Source organism: Osmia lignaria, chromosome 3 (assembly GCF_051020975.1).
Source record: "Osmia lignaria lignaria isolate PbOS001 chromosome 3, iyOsmLign1, whole genome shotgun sequence".
NCBI classification, from domain to species: domain Eukaryota; kingdom Metazoa; phylum Arthropoda; class Insecta; order Hymenoptera; family Megachilidae; genus Osmia; species Osmia lignaria.
This window is the reverse complement of record NC_135034.1, coordinates 4,974,156-4,997,504: the sequence shown is the minus strand read 5'-3', so window position 1 is coordinate 4,997,504 and position 23,349 is coordinate 4,974,156. Positions and strand designations below refer to the sequence as shown.

The 23,349-nt window shown below is 35.7% G+C and overlaps 1 protein-coding gene across 6 annotated transcripts in view; it reads right to left on the bottom strand.

The window, feature by feature from the left end:
- The window catches only part of Phlpp (PH domain leucine-rich repeat protein phosphatase), a 109,890-nt gene that overhangs the window by 22,607 nt on the left and 63,934 nt on the right, over positions 1-23,349 (bottom strand). For all 6 annotated transcript variants that reach the window (XR_004581714.2, XR_004581715.2, XR_004581716.2 and 3 more), the window contains one exon: positions 15,452-15,687. Coding sequence is in view for 3 of the 6 variants with exons in the window: in XM_034326871.2 (XP_034182762.2) it covers positions 15,452-15,687 (236 nt within the window). In the remaining 3 variants the exon portion in view is untranslated. The remainder of the gene's footprint in view (positions 1-15,451; positions 15,688-23,349) is intronic.

The following is a 23,349-nucleotide window of genomic DNA, read 5'->3' as shown; positions in this document are numbered from 1 at the left end:
TCTAAATCAATTTTATTCAATTTATCTCTATGGAAGTATAATTTTTTTCTGAAAACTGACCACCATGTATTTTGTGGAAACGTTTTGTAATTTTCATTTATTTTTAAGACCAATACGAGATTACTAATTAAATCAGGTAATTTAAAGGCTTCTAAATCAATTTAATTAAATTAATCTCTATGGAAGTATAATTTTTTTCTTAAAAATCTGACCACTGTGTATTTTGTGGAAACGTGATTTTTATAATTTTCATTTATTTTTAAAACCAATACGAGATTACTAATTAAATTAGGTAATTTGAAGGCTTCTAAATCAATTTAATTCAATTTATCTTTACCGAAGTATAATTTTTTTCTGAAAACTCTGACCACCGTGCATTTAGTGGAAACGTGGCTTTTGTAATTTTCATTTAATACCAATACGAAATTAATAATTAAATTAGGTAATTTGAAGGCTTCTGAATTTTCTTGTTTTACTTTTTCTACATTTTCTAAATTTCCTATTAATATCTTCTAGAAATAATTACAGTTGAGTCACGATTGACCCTGTTCACCGACCCTTGATAGTTAATTAATTTTTCCATTAGACTTTTCCTACCCCTTTACAAACAGTGATTTAAAACCCTCTTTCCATGGCACTTACCACGAGATAAGGGTTCGTTTCCTTCTCGGTTCGTTCGATCGGTCATGTTCCATGTGTCTTTTCTAGGTGAACGAGCAATTCGAGCTTTCGTTTTCCCGCAGCGAGGATTAACGCGGTTAAATCCGATGAAAAATGAGAGAAATAGAGGTGGACGGTGGTTGAAAACGTTTCGGATACGAGTTTAGACTTTTTAATCCTCCTTCGACGGCAGCTATGATTTACGGTTATTCACCAAGTTTCAAAGAAAATTACTTACAATGTATTCAATGTTTTTGTGCTTTAAATATACCACCTTGTAATTATAATTTCGTGTAACAATTTATCAGACAATATTGGAATTTTTATATCGTCACTGTATTCAAATAACAGAATCTATTTATTTCTTTCAACCGAGAAATAATACGATTAAAGTGGTTTTGTCAGTTCGTTCGTGGACACCGGTTCGGAAAATGAAAATTAATTAGAATTTCAGGCTAAAACTGACATCGTTCCGAATTGTCAAACGTTTAATTGAAATTGATTCGTTTGAGCATCCGGCGACGCTGGCTTTGTAGGAATTTCAACTAAAAACTGTGGCGTTAATTGGTCCTCGTAAGGGACGTTCATGTTGCAGAAGCACTTAAAACTCGATGAAATAATTCATTGAAAATATTTGAACCGTGTTTGCACGCGACACTGACGATCACTCTATTATTGTTATATAAAAGAATTCACTGATTATCTAAAAGTATACTAGGTGGACCAGTAAAAATTACCACCCTCAATATCTTTCAAAGAGAGAAAATTATTTTAAAAAATTCAATTAATGTTAATAATTTTTTTCCATGTGCAAATTTGAGAAAGGGTTTCAAAAAGAAGCTTCGATAACTTTTGGATTTATTTTAATTTTCATCATAAAAGCTATTCGTAAGTTATATTTTGTGATAAAATATAAAAATTTCGAAGCACTCTGTATTTTTTGCATAATAAAAGAAGAAATAGCAAAAAAAGTAAATTTTCGATCGAAGGTAAGAAAAATTAGCTGTCGTTCCAGATGGAAAGTTGCAAAGAAACTTCGACCAGGCAAAGAAGCGACTACATTAAAACTTTGACTTCGATGGAAAGTTATAGCAGAGAAAAACAATGAGCTCCTTAAGTAACTAAAAATATTTACGAGAACAGACGCTTATGCGTTCGATCCTCACTCTGTTTACCAACTTCATCCTTGTAAATTCGTGTTAACCGGGGAATTGATAGTGTTTGCAGAATAAGCTTTTTTAAAGAAAGAACAACGCTATAGAAAAAGCTGCAAAACACGAGTTTCCAGGATTATTATTTATAATCTTTATTACGTGTCTTGTGCAGTTTGTTTGCACTGGCAGTGATTCAACGTAAAATATTTTCATGCGTGTAAATAGTCTGCTTTTAAAATAACTTTTGACACTAAGTTGAGGTAGTGTATAATTTCAAAATGTAGCATTTAAAATAAAATTGTGAAAAATAAAACTTAAATTCAATTCATTACAAATTAATTTCTTTAATGATTAACCCTTTAATTATTTTTATTTAAAATACTTAACAGTTGGTAATTATCAATGTGATACAGAAAGTGAAAGAAATGATAAAAATAGGGAAATTTTTATTTTTTATTATTTAAAATTCTTGGAAAATGATTAAAAGATTATTAAATGATTTAATTAAAAAGTAATGAAATCGATAAGAGCGCCTGGGTATTTATTGCCATTTCGATCTCCATTTATGAATACGAAAAATTAGGAAAAAGTGCCGAAAAAATGCACAAAGAGTCGCGAAAGCTCGTTAGCAGAATACTAAAACTTCATAAAAGTCTCATTAACAGAGAAAGGGAGATTACTTTCCGGATAAATGAAGTCACGTAGATTCGAATGAATATTCATAATGAATAACATGCAAATGCTCTTCTTTTATACAATGATTCAAATATAATATTTAAATTCTACATTATATTTCAATTACAATCAAAATAGATATATCAATTTTATTAAATATCCTATATACATATGATTTCAATTCAAATTTGTATCATTCATTCCTAAAAATTATAATAATTTAAATAATTTCATAGAATTTAAAGAATATTTTCCATCATTTCTATAATGGCTTAAAACCTTGCAATAGAATTAGGAAAAATTATAGAGGTTCCTTAACATTCATTCAACGCTTAATTAAAAGCTGCTTGAAAAAATTCTTTCTCCAGCTTAAAGGGGTTGTATCCATCAAACGCAGAGTGCAAAATCTCGTTCCAAAATTCTACCCCTTTTTTTTTATTGAATCCTATGTATAAAATAGTATATACGCAGTTTATCTTCTGCGAAAATTGTGTAAAATTCAAATACTGCCACTTTAATTTCAATTTCCGGAGCAGCTATATTTTCCATCACCGATCTTCGGCACCGTTGAAATAAAACTCTATCCTCACGCAATTTTCACCGAGTTTTCTCCACTCGTTGCGTGCGTAACGAGTATCGTCATAAACTCTGCTCGCAATTTGGTCCAGCATTTCCCAGTTTCCGAAGCTGCAGTATATTTTAACGGGCGTCGACGATCGCGCTTCCCTTTTCGATCTCTTTTTTTTTTATCAACAGCACGAGTAGCATATCGTATCTCGTCGCTGTTTTATATAGCCCGCGTTTGCATTTCACGGTGCGCCAAGCGTGTCGATCCAATCTGCAGTTGTTCGAACAAGTACCAGAACAAGCAATACGCAACTATGTACTGTTGCGCCCGTTTATTACCATTCCCGTCCTCCACCCAGACGCGTTTTTCCTGTTGTTGTTGTTCGACACGGGCGACGAAACAACGATCAGTTTTCTTCTTCTCCGATAGATAATCTCACCTCGTTCCTTTGTCTAAAACTGACCGGTCCGTTGACAGATTTCCTTTCCGCGGAATTGGCAAAATTTCCATTTCACGCTCTAATTATTTTCGATCGTCATGGAACGTCGAATTTCAATGATTAATTATCTATTATCGTGTTTAAAGTCGAAGAAGATGATTGCAGTGAAAGAAAATTGACGATTCCGTCAACTAGCTAGCCTTGTTTTGAATCTCCTGGAAAAGGGGGTTGCGAACGAGTTTATCGAGGACCACGGAAGAGCGCTTATCGCATTATTCAAATATCTTTCTCACGTTCGACCGCGTGTATCAAATATCTGCACATCCTCCGTGTATCCTCTCAGTCGTTCACCGCCAACCCCTATTCGCAACCCTCGATAAAAGACTTTCCCGTCGATCGAACCTCGAACCCCATCCCCCCCATCAAGTTCCCGTATCCCCAGGACACTTCCTATATTTCCGCGAATACACGCTGTATTTCTGGGTCGACGTTCGTATTCCACCCCCGGTTACGTTCGCCACCGTAAATTACCAACGGTGCACGAGATACCGTTTCACGGTGAACTCTTATCTGAACGCGACTGCAAACTTTTTCCTTGAATACAGAAATTTCGCGGGGGGTGTCTCCGAGTAGGAGACGAGGGTGGAGATTAGGACGGTTCGGGGTGACTATTGGCCACTCGAGGGATGATGAGTGTTTTGGTCGTTAAAGATGGATGACAATAGAAATAAAAATATTATTTAATGAAGCTTTTGAATCATCCCCTTTAGAAAATTTTAATTACACCAATGTCTTTTGGCAATTTTTTTTTCTTGGGACTCACCCTCTATAAGAACATCGAAAAGAAAAATAAGAGGAGGTTTATCGAAAGCTGTAGCAGGTGTTTCTGCTAGAAGCACGCATTCTGTCCGCAATCGAGAGCTCGAGGCTAGATTTCCTTCGAAGAGGAGACGAGCCAAGAGAAGGGCTTTCAAATCGATGAACCGAGGGCGATGAATTATGAAATCCGTAATTCAAGCGAGCTCTAGTAGAATGTAAAAACGAGGCGACAGGGACCGGAGATTCGTGGCCAACGGCGCATCTTTTACGAGGTCAATCACTTGGATCGTAAATCCAGAAAGAAAATACGTCCCGAGGCGTGGAGAATAGGAGGAGAGACGATGCTTGTCGTGGAATTTAGCTGCAATCTGGCACAGTTTCCGCGAGAAAATTAGCGGAAGTGGAGAGGAATTTACGAAACGTTGCATCTGCATCACCGCTTTCCTGGATCGCGGATGCAATTTTCTTGCATTTCGAGTTCTTTAATTGCTTTTATGCTCGTGAGATTCATTATAATCTTTGAATAAAAACTGGTTTACATTGGAAATTTTATTATTTATTTCATACCTCATATTCGTAATCATTCTGTGTTTGTGGAATGGTAATGATCTTTTTAACTACTTTGTTAGAATATGTTGAAATTATCTGAAATAATTGGAACGAAATGGAAAAGAAAAATTTGCCACGGAAGAAAGATACTTTTTAAACATTATACGAGAAAGGAAGAAGATAGGATAGAGAAAATACACGAGACGTGGATTTCAAAGAGTTAGAGGTCTGCAGAGAGTTGAAGAAAATTACATCGAATACAAAATGTACTGATATAAAAAGTATTTTATAGATAGTAAATTTTTTGAAAAATCTCATATTTTCATGGATGCGTAAATATACGAGTAGAACATATAATTCAAGATAAAGCACTGCTAAATATTCTACATCTTATTCATTTTATAATAATTAAATGTTATAATGACTTGAAATAATAAAAAAAAAATAATTATTCTCAAATCATTACTTGAAGACAATTAATTGTAGATTTGATCATTAATTTTATATTTCTCTCATTCTCTCAAAATAATATTAAATTAACGAAGTATAAAATAATTCCAAAGGATAAAATTTTTTTAATTGAAGTATTTCTACGTGAATAATTTATTTTGTAAATGTAGACCTCCTTACAGGTCGCTGCTTTTACGACGAAACACAAATTATTCCTTTCCACTTGCTTTACCACGAGCAGATGGCGCCAGTAACCGGAAATTACAAATATGTAACCCGTTCATTCAAATGCAGTTTTCAATTTTGTTCAAGTAATCCCATGGTGTTTGAATATTTTAAATTTTACTAATTAAAAAATTATATCAGATTTTTTAAATTTCTGAAAACCTGTAATTATTTCCAAATATATTCCAATTACTTATCAACGATACCTTTCAAAAAATAAATTTTAAAAGATCCATAAACCGTGTAATACCTATAATTATTCATTTTTGAATAGCTAAAAATATTATCTCAGACTAAAACTATGTACGTTTAGATTTTTTTTAAGTGGATCACAATGGTGTTTGCATGACATTTTTCTACCCCTTTCTTTTTTAACTGGAAAGGAAATCCTCGGTATCACAAAGAAACATTCGAAAATCAGTTGGAACGAGGAATAGTTTTGTTTATCCAGTGGATTTCTTCTCTGTTTTCTCAATGAACATACTCCCATAGGTTTCTCCATTTTTCTCTTTTTTCCAGCTATTTCGTTGCTCGAATTTAGCTGCAGCAACTTGATTCCTGTGAAAAACGTGTTTCTTGGGAAATTTCTCAGAGGGCTTGTTTCACTTTTGTACTGCACCTCGAAATTCCGCGAATCGCCCAACGTGTGAACACGATATAAACTGAATATTTGTATCAATGTAACCGATGGATAATTATGAATTTAAAGTGTTAATAAGCCATTTACTTTCCCTTATAAAAGAAAAGAAAGAAAAATGATGAATTTTTTCATGAAAAATGCATTCAACCAGTGTCTCCTCGACAAACAGGGAAGCTGTTTTGAAAGAAGACTGTTTACACTCTAGCACTCGCGAGTGCTTTAATCAGAACACATTCTTTGATCATGTCACGCGGGCTACTCATCATTTCGACAGCCCTTGAGGATGATATCTGTGTAAAAAAAAAAAAAAGAAAGAAAACTGGGAAGGGGATCCTCCTGTACGCGTCTGTCTCCTCTTTGTGTCCCGGCTAACGAGCAGAAATTCATGTGAACTCGTGTCCTCGGCTCGTTCTCTTCTGCAGAAAATCCTCTGATGCAATAATGGCGGAGGGCAGAATGTCAAAGCGAGAAAGCTGAAACGGCGGCAAAAGAGGATGGCTAAGCTTGAAATAAATCAGAGAGACAGCCGCCGAGGACCGAGTATCGACTAACTTCTTTCTGTTCTTTGAAACATGGCTCGTTGACCATTTTCAGACATCTATCAGTCGACGATACATTAATTTTTTTTGGAGGGGGGAGAAAGTAAATAATTGTTTTCATTGCTGTGCAATTTAATACTAATGGCTCTTCCGAGTTTTCAACCCTTTGAAATTTAATTAATCAATTTTTATCTTCGATAATAATGATGATTACTTTTACTAATTCATATAGATTTCAATTATTAAATTTAATTCGAAAAATTCCGATGACAAATTTTAATTTTAATTTTTAACTTTTGCAATTTTAATATTTCTATAATCAACCCTTTTATGGAATCAATGGTTTCTTGTATTTATATCGAAAAATAAGATTGCAGATCTGTTTATCGAATTAAACAATAAATGAGGGATGATATCTGTGTCACGTTTGAGATAACAAGATGATTAAGTGTCTTAAATATCAGATGGGGTGTAGCATGGAGTGTGGGGGTTGGAAATCGAGGGGAACTTGTAAGCAGTAACTTTCACGAAGTGGCTTTCAACGATTAAGAAGAAACTTTCGCGATTTACAGTGGATTTTGCAGGGAACCGCAAACCCCGACGATCCAATCGAAGATTTACGAGCGAAATCGCCATTCGAACTTTATATCTTTCGGAACAACTTCGAAATTGGAGAGGCTTGTAAGCATCGGCCTTGGGAATAGTTAGCTGAATGCTTTTCTTTACATTTAATTGCGCCATCGATACACCAAGCTACGGTTCAATCGAGGATCATTGAAACTACTTCCTGTCGATCGTTTTCAAAACGCGATTATAAATTGCTTCTCAATATTATTGTCGTGGTTAGGATTTTCTCCGAGTTGAGTTAGGTCCCTTAGAAATTTTGGAACTTGTGAAATCAGAAACTTTTGAATTATGGAATCTTGAAATTTTGGAATGTTTAAAGTCTGAAACTTTCGTATTGTGGAATATTCGAAAATCCTTTTTCCTTGATCAGCATTTAGATTAATTTTGACTTCGATTTCATGGATGTCGATATTCCCTGACGAAACTAGAACTAGCTTCGATTTTTGCGCTAGTCGTTGGATTCCCAGAGGCAGGGAACGCAATGAATACGATTAATTAATGATGCAATGACACAGAAGGTGTGGACGCTCGCAGTATTTGTTTCCCTACGTTCGTCTGAATTTTGCACATGTTTATGGGCTTTGTTTATTTCACCGATGCCATTAAACCAATCCAATACTTTCACAAATTCATCATAGTCCGTCCTATGTAAGTAGAAAATAAATTTAATTTAATAAATCAAACGAAAAATTGATACAATTTACACTATCGCACCCATTCTTTTTTATTCGCCATAGAAATGTAAATTAAAATTAACTGACGACCGGAGATGCTTGACACATGGAAACGCAACAAACAGAAGTTTGTATTCTCTGAAACTGTGTCATAGGGAGTACAGGAGATCGTAAAACGTCAGAGGAATTCGTAACGAGGATATTGATTCCGATTCGATTCGATCCCGATCGAGGTCACGCGAAACACGAGATCATGATTCGGATAAATTCATCGCTAAATATTCAGCGATCGTCGATACAAATAGTAGACACGAGCAGGTGGATGCGTGTCCCTCGGTTGCTTTGAATAATTCACTCCACGTACCGGCAATTTTCCTGCTTTCCTCGTTTCCCGTCAAACTGTCCTCTAGTCCAGCGGTCCGTTTAATTTTTGATCCCCAATGTTTCCACACGAGCCATAATATCGTTCCTCCGTGTTTCATTTCTCGCTTTACCTCTGTGTACTACTATTTGCGCTAGGATAAACAGATTGTACCACGCCGAGGATACATTTCGACAGCGAGTTTTCGTTTTGATACATTGTTAAAATACCATTTTTCCCCGGAACTATGATATCTATATTTAAACCTAATTCTCAAATATTTTTAAATACATTTCAAATAGCAATATTTAGAAGTTAATAATTAAAAAGAAAATAAAAATTGGGAAGTTAAGTATGAGAAACTGAGAGGGATAAGAATAGTTCTAGATAAGTGGAAATTGGAAAACGTAGAGTTTTCGTTTTGATACATTGTTAAAATACCATTTTTCCCTGGAACTATGAAATCTATATTTAATCCTAATTCTCAAATATATTTAAATACATTTCAAATAGCAATATTTAGAAGTTAATAATTAAAAAGAAAATAAAAATTGGGAAGTTAAGTATGAGAAACTGAGAGGGATAAGAATAGTTCTAGATAAGTGGAAATTGGAAAACGTAGAGTTTTCGTTTTGATACATTGTTAAAATACCATTTTTCCCTGGAACTATGAAATCTATATTTAATCCTAATTCTCAAATATTTTTAAATACATTTCAAATAGCAATATTTAGAAGTTAATAATTAAAAAGAAAATAAAAATTGGGAAGTTAAGTATGAGAAACTGAGAGCGATAAGAATAGTTCTAGATAAATGGAAATTGGAAAACGTAGATCCTTTGGTATCCTCGATAGGGATCTGATAAGATTCGAGGCACGTGACAGGATCATAAAAGTGACTGTCGTATCAACAGTAATATGTGGTTGAGCAAATGATCTTGAGCAGTTGAATCGAGCTCTGACTATAGGGTTTTGAATAGGTCACGTGCTGTAACACAGTTTTGACGTGCAGATTCCCTGATACAGTTTCATTCACGATGTAATGGGATTACAATATCTGTGCATTATCTATATGCAACCTTATCGGGTAAAATATTCATGATTGTTAGAGAATTTCAATTATAACAATTATTGTAGGAAATAAAAGACGTATTTCAGAATATTCTGGATTCCACTGCTAAGGGCAAGGGAGTCGCAACCCTTGCGACGAATCCGCGACGATAGATTTATAATTAGTTTAGGCACCTAGAGTTAATAAAACGTATATTATATTTGTACAATCTTCAATTGTGATAAGACATAATCATATCGTATAAAAAAGGAATGATCCTCGACCAGTTTCCTGTCTTCATCTTTATATTCTACTTTATCCTGGTCAATAGCAGTGTTCCCTTTTCGTGATCTACATTTGGATATTAAAGTTTGTTCATCGTGATTTCATATTCAGACGGTGCCTTTAGGCCAATGTTTGCATCATTTCGAATTCCTCCCCTGTCGCCTCGCCAGTAGCAGTTCTCTTAGTCCTTCGAACCGGTCGCATCAACTATCGTCTCTATTCCTCTGAATCGTCGATCTTTTCGGCGTTATCGGCCAATACGAGAAAGCTCGTTTTTGATTTTGGCCGCGTATCAAGCGGTACCTTCGATTTCCTTTTGAATCGTTCCTTTAAGCTGGATAACGAGAATCTAGGATTCATATCAATCCTTTAACGGTGGAACCCCGGTGAATATAAAATCGATAGCTAAATTCAAGATATTCTATAGAATAGGAGAACGATTGAGGATATTTAAAAACATAATTCCTAAGTTATAATTTTCCGTGGTATAAGTTACGAATGATTTTTTATTAAGAATATCGACAGTAGTCGAATCTCGAATTTTTTAAATTACTAAATTTTTAAGCTTCCAAATTCCTAAGAGAAAAAACTTGTAAGTTATCAGATTCCTAAGTTACTAAATCTCTAAGCTATCAAATTTCTAAGTTACCAAATTCCTAAGTCACCAAATTTCTAATTTATCAAATTCCTAGATTAGCAAATTTCTAAGCTATCAAATTTCTAAGTTATCAAATTTCTAAGTCATCAAATTTTTAAGTTATCAGATTCCTAAGTTACCAAATTTCTAAATCATCAAATTTCTAAGTTACTAAATCTCTAAGCTATCAATGTTCTAAGTTACCAAATTCCTAAGTCACCAAATTTCTAATTTATCAAATTCCTAAATTAGCAAATTTCTAAGCTATCAAATTTCTAAGTTACCAAATTTCTAAGTCATCAAATTTTTAAGTTATCAGATTTCTAAGTTACCAAATTTCTAAATCATCAAATTTCTAAATCATCAAATTTCTAAGTTACTAAATCTCTAAGCTATCAAATTCCTATGTTACTAAATTTCTAAGTTAGCAAATTTCTAAGTTACCAAACTTCTAAGCTTCAAAATGATATTTTGAAATTATCCGAGAGGCTTACGATTATTCAAGTGAGTAATACCGTTCCATACGGAGGTTATTCCCATTGATCTGGCTTTTTATTGACGGTAATACATGTGATTTCCTGTCGTATGTTATCGTGATGCATAATCAGAATTGACTGTCCTTGTACACACGATTCGTGATAACAGCTGGCGTTTCACCAAATCACCGGTTACGTTTACAGGACTTCTGTTCAATTGATCCTTTCGCCAACGATACTGTATTGCAAACGTGCAAGCAATTCTATGCTATCTCGTGTTTCCAACAATTTTCTTCTCTGCATTTCCTTTAGTGACACAACGTTATCTTTTGTTTGGTAATAAGTATTTTTCTATCACGCGTTATAAATAATTTAATACACTATGTATCAATGAAAATTGTAATCAAAATGAATTTCATTTCAATTTATCCATTATATAGAACGAAGAAATTTCAATCGTACCATTTGATCATCAATATTACAATTCATCCTCAATTCACTTATTACTCGTGTAAACGTTTCTCTTTTTCTGAGGCACGAATTTAATCGAATAATTTTTAAAAAAGTTCACCCATCTGGGTTACGAATGATCAAAGGATATTCGAATTTGCCTGAGAAAGGGCGGAAAATCGTATGACTAGGAAACGACAGAAAATAATTTGATTAACCGAGTCGATCTGTACTGGCAAGCGAATCAAAGAGATACACGTGCAGGTGAATTCGCAAACGAGGCCAAACACGTGCATCCCGCTGCGTTTTGATGCAGTTTAATCGAATTGCAGCGACGGGGACAAGAGGTTGCTGAACTTGTCCAGCTCGTGCATAGTTGGCTAGGTGTTGCAGACGCTAATTCACCGGGATCAAACTCAATTTACGCATCTCTGCCGGCGAAATTGTATCATAATCGCTGATGATTGACCACGGTCGAGCAGATCGAACGAGCGCGTTTCGAATCGGTAGAATAATTTTTGGTATTCTGATTACCAAGGGTAAAAAGTTATGCATGGCACAATTTATTATTATGAACGTTAATTGAAGAATTTGGAAGAAATTTTATTGCTGGTTAGATTTATAGTTTAGAAGAAACTTCAGATCCTATCGGATTTAAAAGACGTCCTACGCCGATTTGGGATTCCAAAAAGATTTCGTGTCGCTGTTGAACTTCCATCCATCACTGAGAATAAGGCAAGCGCTTTACGTAAAGAAAACCTATTAAAAACGCGTAATCGAAGGAACATTACGCTATCTTTGACTAATCTCAAGGAAAATAATTCATTCGATGAAAGAGTTATCAATTTTTAGATAAATAGGTTTTTTGAATTGTAAAATTTCCAAACTTTTAAGCTACTAAATTTTCCAAGTTCCCAAATTCCTAAGTTTCCAAATTTCTGAATTCAAAAATTCTTAAAGTTCAACCTCGTAAAACCTGGTAAATTTTTTCGCTAGAATTAATGAACTACCATCGATCAAATTTCCCTGGACAGGCCAACAGTTCCATCGCAAACAAATCCTGCCATACCGGGGCAACATTATTTCTCTTTTTCTAATCATCGATCCGTATCAGTTATTGGCCCCAAGCTTCCAGTTCTAGAAACGTAGAAACTACTCGGCTGAGTTTCGTGCCGCTAATATCGGGAAATATGAAATATTGGTCGGACGATGCCGATTGAATTCCATGCCGTGCTTATCGAACCAGCTTGCATTCTTTATCCCTGCCAGCATCGACGTCTGTCCAGAATGGGCTTAGGTATCTCTTTAAGAGACTTCCGGTCAACAGTCGGAACAGTGAAAAGAGACGGGTCAATGGAATCCCATACAAAGAAGATATAATTCCGTAAGTCAGCCGAGTGAGCCTAGTGTTCGAAGAAATCTCAGAGAAACTGCCTTTTCTTACATATCTCTATACCTTGGATAACGATCCACATGCAAACTATTCAACTGTCCAGATCCGACCATCTGGTCAGATCGACTTTATTGAATCTCCTTCGATATGGACGAAGAATTCCGAATTTTAAGTTGAACACGTGTGTCCTGACCATTGGAGAGAATTGGAGTTCGAGACGACCGTTTTTATTGACAAGTATATTGCTTTGATAGGGAGATTCAATGGTAACCGGGTATTAAACCTTCTTACGTTATTTTGCAAAATATTGCATGAATATTGCAAGAGTAAAATCGTAATAAACGTTTATTGGGTCACCTTTCATGACTTCTGGATTTTAATATCTGTGATACCTATGATACTGTTGACAACTCGACTCTTTCTAAAGTCTTATAAATTTTATTACATTACACAGAATGATTCTATATTAATTTTGTAAAATTTTCATGTGCATGAAACGTAAGAATAGAGTCTCAATAAATTCTTAAGTCTCCTTTTGTGAATGATTATTAGATTTTAATATTCATCAAAGCAATTTTAATCTTGAATTATTATATAAATTATTAAAACAACTAATTAATCCCTAAATTTTCGAAGATAGAAAAAAGGCAAGCCTCTAGAAAAGAACTTTTTTGTCTTCATTAGAGACGTCAGCAGATTCTAACAATTTTTTTTTTAAAGATTCTTTCATACCCTTAAACATTAGTGTCGATTGTGCTCAAAGTTTATCCTGTTTCTGTGGTATCAAAGGGGTCGCTCATTTCGAGGATGTCATGCAAAATTCAAACGGGTCACCGAGAGGGATAAGGATCGCTCATTCTTCCAGGAGTTAGGCCAACCAGCTTCTCGAGAATTGCTTTCGTTCGTGGAAGCTTAAAGTTTAAGTCGACTGCGATTGTCTGGCAAACATTGACTGCCACTACCCACAGCCGCCCCTTTCTCAAGATTGATTTCAACTGTAAAACTCCTGACGGAAGTCACCTCACTTTTGACACGTTTTCCCTCTTTTTCCACCCCTCCCCTCTCTTTAAACTTTGTGTTGTTTTATCACTGTGTACATCGAGTCTATTTTTCTTCCAACAACTCTTTTCCGTTTGTTATAAGAAGGATAAAGAACCTTAAATGAATTAGCTCGATAAACAGGTATTTACTTTAAATTCTATTCTATCCGAGCTTAAGAACGAAGAAACGCACTGGCAGAAAAGCGAGCGTTAAAAGTCAGACTGAAAATTAAATTGACCGTGACCAAATGGCTTTTCTTCGGGGCGAGGGGATAGGTGGCTTCTTTTGTAATCGCACCGTTTAATTGAAACTGGCAACTCATTTAATCCCCCTCGATTCGAAGAAACGCGTTCAGCGATTAAACTTCGCATTTTGGCTGAATATCTTTCGAACAGAGGATTTCGCGAAGACACTTCTCTCTTTTCTAATCTGAATTAATTAATATCGATGGTAACTGAATTTTATTATTCCTGGCTAATTTCTGGGAAATTTTGTCTTTTGGGGGTCCTAGGAAACCTTCGAAAATTCTAGGGAACCCTAGATCTCCAAAAAATAAAATTCTAGGGAACCCTAGACTTCTAAAAGACAAAATTTCCTAGAGATTTCTTTCCCCTGCATCACCATTTTCCCTAGGAAGTCTAAGGCACCCTAGAATTTCTAGGGCTCACTGTCCTCTTTCCCCTATATCGTCATTTTTCTTAAAGAAGCCTACTATATCCGGTACTGTACCATCTAAACAATAGAGTATTTGAATTTCATGAATTTACGATATGATATTTTATTTAATACTTCGTGTTGATTAAATCACGGCTGTACCATGAAGTATTTTTAATTTTCAATTACAAGTACTAAAACCACCGTCAACTCACTGGATTTAATACGCGATTACTTTAAATTTCGAGCAGACTAAATTGCTCTCCAGGAGTTAACGCGAAGACACTTCTGTCTTTTCTAATCTGAATTAATTAATATCGATGGCAACTGAATTTTATTATTCCTGGCTAATTTCTGAGAAATTTTGTCTTTCGGAAGACAAAATTCTAGGGAGTCCTAGGAAACCTTCGAAAATTCTAGGGAACCCTAGATCTCCAAAAGATAAAATTCTAGGGAACCCTAGACTTCTAAAAGACAAAATTTCCTAGAGATTTCTTTCCCCTGCATCACCATTTTCCCTAGGAAGTCTAAGGCTCCCTAGAATTTCTAGGGCTCAGTGCCCTCTTTCCCCTATATCGTCATTTTTCTTAAAGAAGCCTACTATATCCGGTACTGTAACCTTCTAAACAATAGAGTATTTGAATTTCATGAATTTACGATATGATATTTTATTTAATACTTCGTGTTGATTAAATCACAGCTGTACCATGAAGTATCTTTAATTTTCAATTACAAGTACTAAAACCACCGTCAACTCACTGGATTTAATACGCGATTACTTTAAATTTCGAGCAGACTAAATTGCTCTCCAGGAGTTAACAATCGATCGAACATTTTTCCTACAGACGAGAACAAAAAGCAACGAATGAATCGTTTCAATTTTATAACTCCACGCCGTCGACAAAATTTAATCCTTAACCTGCATAGGTCGACAATGCAATGGAAATTCGACAAAATTTCCCGAAACAGTACTACAAACTAAACTTTTACTCTTAGAAAAAAAAAGAGAAAAGGAAAAAGAATTGGAACGTAGAAGTGGAAAACTTTTCTATCCAACTGGAGTCGTACGTCGGAGTTCGACTCACCTGTTTAATCCAACTTTTCCACAAGTCCCTGTCCCACGGGTGGTGAAAGCCAAGATACAAGTGTCGCGTCTCGCGATGGTGACTGTCCTCTTGTTGTTGACTTTGATGACACTGTTGAGTGACCCTTGGAAATCCAGTGATACGCAGCACGAGTTTACCAAGACGTGACGGGGCATAACACACGGCACCACCACCACCGGCTAGCTCCATCCATTCGGGTCGGGATTCTGGACAGGCTGGAATCATGATGATTGATTTCGAGTTTAGTTACCGTCCATTTAACCCGCTTATTCGAACGTTCCCGATTCGTCAGACGTTAGATGTAATTATTTGAACGGGTTACAAATTGACGATCGATCCGCAGTGGAAAAATGAAATATTATTTTCGACGTTATAAAAATTTCCGCTGTTAAATTTTGAAGAGCGATTAAGAGATAGATTCGATGAAATTTAGATTGGAGGTGAAAATTATTAGTCGAAATTTTAGCATAACGTTACGTTAAATTCGGAATTTTCATTATGACCATCAGCATTCAACTACTGTATGTTAATTATATTCACAGGGGAATCCCACGAATCCCACTGATTTGAATGAAAGTTTATGGGCAGCGTTCTACTTATGCGAGTCCATACGTTGACCTAGTCTACTTGTTAAACCAGCTACAGACTTTAATTTATGCGTCTGAGGTGTTACTGGTATGTTCTACTTGTCTGACTATCTACAGAGGTTTCATTATCCCTTCATTCTACTAAGGATGGTCTGATTAATTAAGGCTTATTTTACTTATGTCTTACTAATTAGTTATTCATTCTATTTGTTCGACCATGTATAAACTTTACTCCACTTGTCTGACTAATTACAGGTTTATTCTACTTCCCAGACTATCTGTTTATTATAATTTTATTCCATTTCATTCTATTTGTCTGACCAATTAGCCACTGATTCTACTTATCTGATTATGCGTTATAGAATATTCTAACCCTTAAAAAAAGCTTCAGACGAGCCATAAAATTCATTCTACAGTCAATCGAACGCGATCACGGTTCTTGCAGGATGTGATTACCGCAAACCAGAATACTCGAGGGACGTCCATCGGTCGATTTCGATTCTACATCATCGGCGCCTGGTTGAAATAAAATCTGATTTACAGGACGGTGTTTTGCCGGGTAAAATTCGATCACGGTGACGAGCGTGTTGTCAAACCACCGCGCTTTAGGCGTGGCTCCGAACAGCCGTGGAAACGAACGCAAACCTGGCATCCATCGTTCCGGCATCAATCGACAGCTGCCATCCCTATCTCGGTGTAATTAGATGAACCAAACGGTCCGCGCGTTTGTCACTGTCAAAAACTTCGCGACTGTTTGATTCTGGGAATTTATCGTCCGTCGGCTAATTGCGCGATCGGCGTTCAGTCTGTTTGGATAGAGCACGATGGAAACAACAGGGGACACTTTCGGTATTAGCTACGGACTGAAATCTGGAGTACATTGTTTCATTGACGTTACAAGTACTCCAAATTATTTTTAAAATACCTGTATTCTAATTAAATATATCCAGATTCATTTTATAAAAAAAATTAATTGCACTTTTAGAATAATTAAAAATAATTAACAATAAATGAAGTACCCGGTGAAATGTAGAAAATGAAAAAATATCGAGTTTCAGAATGTTCAGATTAAAAATTACCAATACCTCATTTCTAAAGGAAAATTTAACAAAGCTGGAACGCAATAATTTCCAACCTGCAATTAATATCTCTCGTATTCATTTAAAAAGCTCTACTTTTATTTGCTGGAAAGCTAATACAGTTTCGTTTCGGGAGCATGTATATATACAATTCATTAATGTTTCCACATGTATCACGATACGATATCATATTTTACGCAAAAACCTTATGGGACTTATGGCCGAGTTGCACGTGTTCACCTGACAGGGAAAATGAATAGTTGCCGTTGATATGTTTGTGGTTGAAAACAATTGTTCGTTAATATGTACGCACGAGTTTTCGAACCCCTTGTGGGTCAACTGTTTCGCGAGGATAATCCATATCGTCGGTTAAAACAGAATTTAATTCAAAATGTGGCTATATTATAAATATTATAACATTATCCTCTGTTGCATTTTATTTTTAAATATATTAAGTGATTGATAATTTTCTGTTAAGAGCACACGGTTCCCTCTTTTCTAGAAAGTCCCTCCCCCAAATGCAGGGAATTATAGGGTGAATAAAAAGATCGTAAAGCGATGCCGAAGGTATTTCGAATGGAAGTCGATTAATTTAATGGAAGCAACGCGAAGAAACGGCGAAGAAAAACGGAAAGTTTATCGGGGGTTTATTCAGAAGAGGAAGAAGAGTTGTTCGATTGATCAGTAACCTCATCAACGCGCCACGAAGTAACAACGGGGCAAACTGGTGGCCGGAGTGCGGGCAATTAAAACTTTCCGAAAAGCTTTCGAGCACGGGGGTTGGTCAACCCTTCGGTTCATTATTCAGCGATCAGGAAAACTTTTTCTTACCATGCTAATGCACTCCCGACGAACGACATGGCTCAATGCAATAATACTGTCTCTTCCAAAGAAAATGAAAAAAAAAAAAAAAAAACGATGAAAGGATTCTTAAGTTATTAATCCCCTAAGCCAGCTCAAATATAAAGTTATTTTCTTTTCTTAAGCAGACAATTAATATTCCTGTTATAAAGTTGTAAATAAATTACTACAAAACTTGATGCAAAGTTACCAGCTTAAGGTGCTAAGGGTGCAATTGAATCAATTATAGTTTTCGACCATCAAATTAGAATCACTCGAAGTGACAATTAGAGATATAAAATAAGTATTTTCAAATTAAATCAATCATCTACCTTCGCGAGGGATGCTTCATTTTAATCGATTAATTAATCTTAATGAATCTAGATTGATTCGTAGAGTACATAGGTTAATAGGTACGGGTCCAAGTTGGAGGTACTCCTAAAAACATAGTAATCAGGGTGGGACAAGTAGGATGGGTGAAGCAGAGTCGAATCCCTGCTGTTTGCTGATTTAAACTGCGACTGCGGTCAGTTTCAATTAGGAATTGCCTCGAGTCGAGCTGGCCTCCGGCTCTTTAACGACTTCGAAACAAATCTGCTGGTTTCGTCTGGCATCAGTGTCGACTACGTTCCGATTAACGCCGCTTACCGTCGACGAAGCGACTCGATTTTAACGAGTACCGCTAATCCGTACCGTAGATCGTCGAAAAGCTTCTCGTTTCTCTGTCGACACTCTGCTAATCGTGGTTGCTGCCTGGATCGACGTGATTGCTATCGTCGTCTCAACTTGACGCTGTTGATTTTCTCTTTCACGAACTAAGTATTCCTCTCCCACGTTCGAGATTTCGTGGAATTTTGCTTAATAAATAAATTCGAATTAAAGAGTTGAATCTTGGATAGTTTCAAAAGGTACGAATGAATTTTTACGAACAATTAAGTAGCAAACACGTACGATTCGTCCGACCATTAAACCACTGAGAATTTTCTAACGAATAATAACAACAACGATGAAACTCGATGTAAAAAACTAACTGAACGACCGTGTAAATATTCATCGAACGCTTGGAAATTCATAATCTGCAACACGAATCGAGGGAACCGAGCTTTTATCCAACATAAATCGGCCTCGTGGTGACCGTGTACCTGTAATTGAATCACCCTCAGGGAAAATGGGATTTTCTATTTTCTGCCTGGATATAAGACTCATCCGCAGTGTTTGCCGATCGTTTTTATCAAATAACGCGACAATGTCATTTAAGTATAAACTATTGTCAATGTTACAATTTTCTTTGATAAAGAAAAATTGCTTCATAAATAAAAGTGACATTAGAAGTATAATAGAGGGATCTTAGGAAATCTACATTAAAATTAATTAAAATTAAAATTTCCTCTAAATATGCCAATAATGGAATGGTAAGATACCATAGAGCTTTCCATTAAAACTTTAAAGTTTCATCTCCATTCAGCATTCAATGGTATTTAGCAAAGTATCGACAACTATCAATGGAATAAGCGGATTCCAAGAGGTATCGCGAAGATCCTTGATAGAAAGCATTGGTAAGGATGAACTACAACCTCAAGGATTGCATCGAACTGGCAAAAGAGCCGACTTGAAATTCACCTTTTTCAGCATTTCAAGGAGGACACGGTTTGACGGTTGGCTGCTCCTTCGGGATTCGTGGCTTGATTAAATCCGAGATAGCTGACGGTAACAGGTGTTCACCATCGGGTGGCCTTGCTGGATCAACAGCAAACAACCTGGTCAGGATCATCCAGTTCCTGTTCACTGACTTCCTCTTTCGGCAAACTTATTTACTTTCCGGTTTCCGTAGCCGCAACAACGCCATGAAACTGTGAATCAGGCTGTTTCTCCTCGGCTAGTTCGCTTTAATTAGCAGTCGATCTTTAATTAGATGCAAACTTCTGGCTTGCTTTTACTTGCAACTCTGTTGATACTGTTCTAATGGGAAATTTTGTATCGTTGCGATAACGATTGTTTAATTCGTTGGGAAGATAATAAAGAATAGAATTTGTTGTTACCATCGACAGAATCGAAGAATCGTTAATGTTAATTAGAGTAAAATTTTCTATTTTTATTTCTATTTCGATAAATTCTTGTATCAGTGCCAAGGGAGTTCTCTTTCTCGCGTATGGCTTTCTAAAAAGAATGAATCTGGCCAATTTCTGGGAACCCTGATCGTTCGTAAAAGAGGATAGGGCTTTTCATCGTGCTCGATACTTTTCAGCCAGATCAAAGCGTATTTACAAAGGTGTTTTGCACCTTTTACAGTGCCACAACCATTTCCTGTATCATGCCATTTCACTATCGACACGAATATCCCCGGATCCATACAAACGTCCCTTGATTCAGACATTTTTATCAAATGACAACGAAGCTGAACATCGCTCTGCTATACGTGCTCGGAATAAAATCGTCCTCGTGTTTTTTTTTATTTTTTTTATTTCTACGAATACCGAACCCTTGTTATTTTTCCAGGCTATAAATGGCACACAATGAACCACGGAAAACACACACCAGATATAACCTTTTGTTTTTTTTCAATTGTTCTGTTCAAGATTTTTCAAATCATCGAAAACCTTTCAACTTTCCTCGTTTTCTTCTTTCCTTTCTATCTAACATTGCTGTAACTATGAACTTTTTTTGCAAGATTTAATGAGAATCTTAGAACATTAGAGTGTTAGAAAATGAGAATTTAAAAATTTTAGAAAATTTTAGAGCACTAGAATATTAGAATCTTAGAATCTTAGAATCTTATTAGAATCTTAGAATTTTAAGAATCTTAGAATATTCAAATATTAGAATATTGGAATATTAGAATATTAGAATATTAGAATATTAGAATATTAGAAAATATTAGAACACTAGAATATTAGAATCTTAGAATCTTAGAATCCTAGAATCTTAGAATCTTAGAATCTCAGAATAGTGAAAGGAGAATTCTGGTCCCTCCATAGTTACCCAATGAATCAAAATTTTCTTCCTATTTCGGATTTCAAAATTTTACCAAATTAGTGGAAATTGATTTACTTTGTACCACTTAGAAACCCAACGAGCTAATATAAATGTTTCCAATACAAAGAACGGTTAATCGTCCTCTGTTCCATTTTTGTTTTTGCACGTTTCGGAGGCGGATAGGCTAGGAATACTCGAAAACTTCCCGATCGATTAATTCGGAACAAGACATTTCGTTTTTCGGCCGTTTTATCCGGCGGAACGGTGCATTGTTTTTTGCAGGATGCAATTTACGAACGACAGCTCGTCCGTGTTCCCGTTGCGAGGAATCGCAATCGCAATCGCAATCGACTCGCTGCAGACAGACGTGATTAGCTTTTTTGAGCGATCTTCATCGGGTTATCCGGCCTGATTCTCGACGTTCGTATGCGAGGATGATACCTATCCAAATTCAACCCTACAGATTGGAACGAATCTTTTTTTCTATTTGCACAAACTTCATGAAATATCTCTTATCGAATTTATCTCATGGATCAATTGATTTTATGCATTGACTCTCACCCTTCGAACAACGAATGCCGGATAATTCAAGACCCAATCTTAAGAAAGACCAGGTTTCATACTTAACAATTCATTTCTAATGCTTTCTTTTTTAATTAAAAACATCAGCACCAATTTTGAAGGCACAAATGAAAATAAATAAGTTTTTGGAAATATTTAAAATGAGAAAAATAATATATTTTCACTATTTTCTATCAATGAGAGTCCTTAAGATTGTAATTATTTTCGTGAATCAAGAAAAGCATTGGCACCCTCATCTTAAAAGACCAAGTTTCATACTTAATTCTAATGCTTTTCTAATACATTCTAATTCTAATTCATTTCTAATGCTTTCTTTTATAATTAAAAACATTAGCACTAATCTTCAAGGCACAAATGAAAATAAATAACTATTTGGAAATATTTAAAATGAGAAAAATAATATATTTTCACTATTTTCTATCAATGAGAGTCCTTAAGATTGTAATTATTTTCGTGAATCAAGAAAAGCATTGGCACCCTCATCTTAAAAGATCAAGTTTCATACTTAATTCTAATGCTTTTCTAATACATTCTAATTAATTCTAATTCTAATTCATTTCTAATACTTTCTTTTTTAATTAAAAAAATCAGCACCAATCTTGCAGGCACAAATGAAAATAAATAATTTTTTGGAAATATTTAAAATGAGAAAAATAATATATTTTCACTATTTTCTATCAATAAGAGTCTTTAAGATTGTAATTATTTTCGTGAATCAAGTATTAGCACTCTTATCTCAAACTAAATATAATATTCCATCCAGAATTTTTCACCTTAAACAAACACGGCGCTCAAGGTATATGATGGATACTTTTTCTAGAAAAAGTAATCCCCCTACCGTTTACGTAAATGTCCGCAAGTTCTTCGAGAAGATAAAAGCCCGTCACTGGCGGGTTAAAAAGAAAACATCCATGCCTCGATCCCCGCGCATCTACGGGCTCAACCCCTTTCCATGAAACACCATGATTTATCTACGTCCTGTTCTTTATCCCTTCCCGTGAAACGATCTTGTCACCATCCCCTGCTGCGTGTCACGGATCATGAATTTCTTTCACCGAAAGGATTCACCCCGATGGCGTGCAATTACTGTTTTAAAAATCCGTATTCGAGGCTCGAATGCGATTGATCGATAAACGATAACCATTTTCTGAAAAATTGTTCGCAACGTGTGACGTTGATGGACGTACATTGCTTTCCCTTAAACGTCTTTTTACTTCGCGAAACACTCGCCGTATATATGTTATTCTGTTTTGTAATGTGTCGGTTGAAATTTTTCTGAAACACGCGAACGGGTAATCGTCGATGATGGCCCTATCGATAAACCTTAATTGTTTTTTGCGGGTGGATCTGTTAGCTTTTTAAAACGATGCTTTATCGAGGCTTCGTGGCGATTTGAAATTGATGACCGAGTTGCCTCGATATCGATTGCCATCGTTGCAATTTTTTCGTCTATCTATTTTTCTCAATATGTCCAACATCTTGCAAGAAATACTGGAAATTTTTGAAGCTAAACGCTCCTGTCGAGTTGTTTGAATTTATTTATTTAGAAACATCCTCCAAGAAAGAATTGAAACCCCCTAGAGGATACAGTACTAGTGTTCAACGTTATCCAGACCAGATTTACTCTCGCGTCGAGCAACTAAGACATACAATATTCCTTATTCCAGTCACGAAGTTATCCGAACTATGAGAAAAACCGACAGCTGCTCGGAACACGAGTATACCATTCCATCGTCCACGGGGAACCAATGAAACGGATGTTTTCATCCCTGCTGACAGCCCTTATCCAACGAAGGGGGATGGTAGGCTAAAGCGT